The sequence below is a fragment of the Sprattus sprattus genome (assembly GCF_963457725.1).
Source record: "Sprattus sprattus genome assembly, chromosome: 17".
NCBI lineage: Eukaryota > Metazoa > Chordata > Actinopteri > Clupeiformes > Clupeidae > Sprattus > Sprattus sprattus.
Window position 1 is genome coordinate 14,841,260 of NC_137915.1, and position 5,000 is coordinate 14,846,259.

Below are 5,000 nucleotides of genomic sequence, written 5' to 3' on the forward strand. Positions count from 1 at the left end.
ACACACACACACACACACACACACACACACACACACACACACACACACACACACACACACACACACACACACACACACACACACACACAGCTCTGTCAGGGCCTTGCCATTGCTCATCCCCATACAATAACATGTCAAAACCAAGACTACCAAGCTAGCGTGGGCCATGATATCAGGAAGATGTTAGATCGCTCCACACAGCACAGCTGTAAATTACGCTTATTGTTCTCGCAATGGTGTTCTGCTTAGAATCAGCCAGGGGTTACACATCTCCTGACATCTGATGTATACAGGGCCCATTCAGCGTACATGCAGTATTGGCTAATAACACTGGCAGTCCGTAACGTTGTCATTTATTTTGCTCTGTGATATTTCACAATAATATACGGCAGCGTTGGAGCTAAAGATTTACCATTTCATGGAAATGTTACACCCCGGGACACAAGTACTGTAGTTTCACTGAACATCTGCATTGTAAAATTACTTCATCTGCTTGTCACCCCTACCAAGTCATTGTACAGGTTTTGTAGTGAGTTGGTATTGTGTTTTGATAAAGTGTTTACCATGGTTTGCCATTCACCAGCTCCTTTAATGACACGAAGCATTATCTCATAGCACTGGCTTGCACTGGGAACTAGAGAGCCCATTTCCTTGATTTAATGAGGAAAACCGCAAAGCTGGACTTGCCATGAGTGATATGGTGCATAGGAGACAAAATATCCACGGAGGGGGAGTGTGTAGGTGTGTGAATGAGTTTGTGTGTGTGTGAGAGAGAGAGAGGGAGAGAAAGAGAGGGAAAAACGAGCAGGTCAGTGTGTTCGTGCGTACATGTATGTGTGTGAGTGTGTGAGTGTGTGTGTGTGCAAATATAGCTGTGTGTGTGCTTGTGCTCATGTGTGTGTGTGTGTGTGCGTGTGTGTGTGTGTGTGTGTGTGTGTGTGTGTGTGTGTGTGTGTGTGTGTGTGTGTGTGTGTGTGTGTGTGTGTGTGTGTGTGTGTACATGCACGTGTGTGGTGGAGTGGGATCTTTATGAGCAGGCTGGGACCACGGCTAGAGCAGCTATCAGAGACTAATCCAACCAACAACTCTGACTATATTAAAACTCAACTGCGGAGAGTTCTCAGAGGATATGCTACGCTTCCAGACAGATGGTTGCAATAACGCCCAAAACTGCTTTCAGTTTAGGGACCAAGAACAAAAAAAACACCCGGCTTTTTAATCTTTAGAACATGTAATACATTTCAGAATCATCCCATGACACCACAGCTCCAAAACGTTCCCAAACGCAGGCATGAACATGTGTCAAATGAGTGCTTTATTAATACCCACCCGATGACGCATGCCTTCATTAAGATCTGCTAATGGCTAGACCATATGCTGCCCTGCTCAATACACCACTGTAGTTTGTCTCAGAATAATTCAAATGAAAGCTAATCCAGCCGTGTAACTAAGACTGCACTGAAACAAGTGGTCCTGACCACAGCTGTGGTGGATGTGGCAGAGCAATGGGAGACTGTGGTGTTTGTGGGGGATTAATCAATGACAGTTTGTGGCTAACTCTTACATTTTCGCAGCGGGCTAGTCGTGTTATCACTCATTGTGGTTTTCTTCTGTGCTCAAGGGCACAGTGGGCATTGATCGGGTCTCCTCGAGTAGCTGCTCAAATATGCTAACATAGCACTTTACCTAAACCCAGTCTCCATAAACAATATATATTTTATCCTATACGATTTTTTAATCCTATTTCACAGGCACAGATCTAGCTTTAGTTAAGAGTAAGTGACACATTACTTATATAGTGCATTTATCAATTCCCACATTATGCAACATAAATCATAAATAAGGGGTTTCAATCAAGCTTCCAGCCATCGCCCATGCCCAAAATATGACGATTTACAGTCGGAGTTTGGTCTGCCATCTTTTTTTTTTAATGCTTTGCAACACACACAACCGTCTAAGAACCATAAATGGAAACGAGTACGCTGAGGCAATTGCGTGACCACGGAGTAACAGAGTCGTAGAAGTATATTTCGGCCTTTGGCTAACTTGGTTAAGTTGCAATGCGTTGATCCGTTATTGTTGACAGATCCCCATTTATTTTGAATGGGTCAACGTCATCCGTTGACGAACAGTATTGTGGCTCTGTTAGGTTCCGTTGCGTTGCTTGCAGAAAAAAGTTGAAAAATGTTCAACTTTTCAAGAGGCAACGCATGATTCAGCCAATCAAATCTCCTTTTAATGCAAATACAACAGCACAGGCGCTAGCCAATCAGATCGTGTTTATGCTCACGTCTCAAGAGCGCGAAGCTCAAAAAACCTCAAAGCTCAGACCAAATTCTGTAGATGGCTGTATGTGTACCTAAAAGTTGTTTGTTTGACTTTTTTTGCTTATAATTTTTTTAATTTCCAGAGAAATAGACCCTTTCATTGTAACTGAAAAATACGTCTGAGGGGATTAGCGAGTTGTCTGAGACAGCTATCTAATGTAAGCATGCTACTACCAACAAGGTTAACAGCTTGCTAGCGGCATGATTGGTTTGTTAACCTGTCAATCTCACATTAACGTCTCCGTTATCAACACAACCCCATGCGCCAGACTCCTCCTTCGTCATCTGTTGGATCAACGCATTCCAACGGACACGTCTGAGTCTTGCATTAGTCGGATCGGCGGAGATTCAAAGCAGGGGGAGCTTAAAGGAGTGTCCCTTAGCCCCTGAGGCTCACTCCCTGAATGCATCAAATCCACAGGATACAGGCTGGCGGTGAACTACTTGCCCCAAGACGTGTCTTTCATCAGCCGGCCATTCAGTTACAGACCAAACCAAAACCGGCTTAGGTTCACAAGATTTCATTTGCCGTCTGCTGATGATTGCCATATAAATGCAATGCAAATACACAACACAATATTATTGTTGGTCTAGATTGATTGTTTTAGATTAATGCACTTGTCATTAATGCCACAAAACTGTCAGAAAGCCAAAGGCAGAGATGCATCATTATTGCAGCGAGTACTGTAGGGGTAATGTTTGCTGTCGTAAATGCTGAGAGAAATAGTGACGGCATCGGAGAAGTGCTTGGCCAAGCTCAACATTTCATTAGCCTGGCTTAGCCTGTGCCCCGCATACCCTGTTTATTTATCTCCTTATTAGAGTCGGACTCGTAAAGCGGAATAGGCTGGGAATGAGGAGCGGCTTATGAACACATAAACAGGTGTGTGTGTGTGTGTGTGTGTGTGTGTGTGTGTGTGTGTGTGTGTGTGTGTGTGTGTGAGAGTGTGTGTGCGTGTGTGTGAGAGAGAGTGTGTGTGTGTGTGTGTGTGAGTAGGGGTGTGTTTATGGGTGTTTATGTGTGTGTGTGTGTGTGTGTGTGTGTGTCTGTGAATATGGGTGTGTGTGTGTGTGTGTGTGTGTGTGTGTGTGTGTGTGTGTGCAGCCTCTTATCAGCAACTGCCTGAGGGGAAGCTGGGATGAAACCATTAAAAGAGTGAGTCTACAGAGCAGGCACTCTAATGTCCAATTCTAAATAAGACACACACCTCATCACTCAAGAACACTTTTACTACACAGAGCCCACGTGTGTTTATTGTGCATCCCCTGCTATGATTACCTGTTGTTTTAGGTTTGGAAATAATGTTCTTCATTTTGGATTTCAAAAAGAAAAATAAGCTGTTTGCTCAACAAACTGCAGACACTGTAAAGAGAACCCAACTCAAAAGGGGGACCCATCTGCCCTAAAATGTAATGGACGAAGTGAGAGAGGAAGAGAGGGAAGGTGGGAATGACACAGGACTTGGGGCCTGGCCTTACCTTGGCTGTGAGGCTAAAGAACCCTTTGGGCTCAACCATCTTCTCCAGCACGTGGCACTTGATCCCGGCCGTGCTGTCGTAGTCGTACACCACTCCGTACTCCAAGTGCACATTGTCCACCGTCAGACTGACGTGATCCTTCTTGCCGTCAATGAGAGCGATGGTGTTGAACTTATCCATGACCTCTGCAATACATAACACACTTTGTTACCCAACACACACATGCTCATGCTTGTGTGTATCCGACACAGTTCGGACTGAGAGATAAATGATTTCACACCTCACTGCTCTAAAGCTGACTCAGCCAATGGACTTGATCTATCTACATTACGAGCTCCATGTATCATACAAGGGACAAATGTGAGGCAGGAAGTGTCAATACAAGGTTGCTGCAATCTATACAAATTTTTTTTAAGCTTTGATCATTTCAAACATTTCAAGTATGCTTGTTTGGTTTACAAAGTGCTGCACAATCTTGCCCCTCCTCCGCTGCATGACTTTTTTCAAAGATTTGGAAGCGGAGGTAGTACTAGGGCCTCTGTAAAAGGGGACTGTGTGATACCATTCAGACGCACCACTTTTGGACAAAACGCATTGTCAGTAATAGGAGGTAAAATTTGGAATAGCCTGCCCCTCCCAATAAGAGAGTGCCCTTCATTTAACACCTTCAAAACTCACTTAAAACAGTGGCTCCTAGACAATCAGAGATGCACTCACCTCTAAACTGCCACAATTCATCACCCATATTCTATCCCCGAAATTCAGAAAAACAGTATAGAGGCGGATGAATGATGTCCTTGTCATCATGTTTTTCTGTTCTGTGTTTTTATTAATCATGTCCTTGTCATCATGTATTTCTGTTCAGTTTATCTGTTGTTTATATGTACGTCACCATTTTGTGTTTAAGTGTATAGTGTATGAGTGCTTTCTGACTGCTGGCTGTCTCTATGTTTGTCCTATGTCACCTGCCTAGGGACTGCAGATGGAAAGTAGTTATTTTTACTAACTCTGGCATATTTACATGGTGTTTTATATACAATGTTCATGAATATGCATGGTCCCTATCAAATAAACCAATAAACAATAAACAATAAACAAGATCGTTATTGTTCTTTTCGGGCAAAAGCACTTTGGGGAATCGATCCCAAACACCAGAGAGAGAGAGAGAGAGAGAGAGAGAGAGAGAGAGAGAGA

At 43.6% G+C, this 5,000-nt stretch overlaps 1 protein-coding gene across 1 annotated transcript in view; it reads right to left on the bottom strand.

The window, feature by feature from the left end:
- Positions 1-5,000, bottom strand: part of prex2 (phosphatidylinositol-3,4,5-trisphosphate-dependent Rac exchange factor 2) — a gene marked incomplete at its 5' end in the record, with an annotated part of 133,701 nt that overhangs the window by 61,100 nt on the left and 67,601 nt on the right. The window contains one exon of the mRNA XM_080855016.1: positions 3,807-3,991. Coding sequence (XP_080711142.1) covers positions 3,807-3,991 — 185 coding nt within the window. The remainder of the gene's footprint in view (positions 1-3,806; positions 3,992-5,000) is intronic.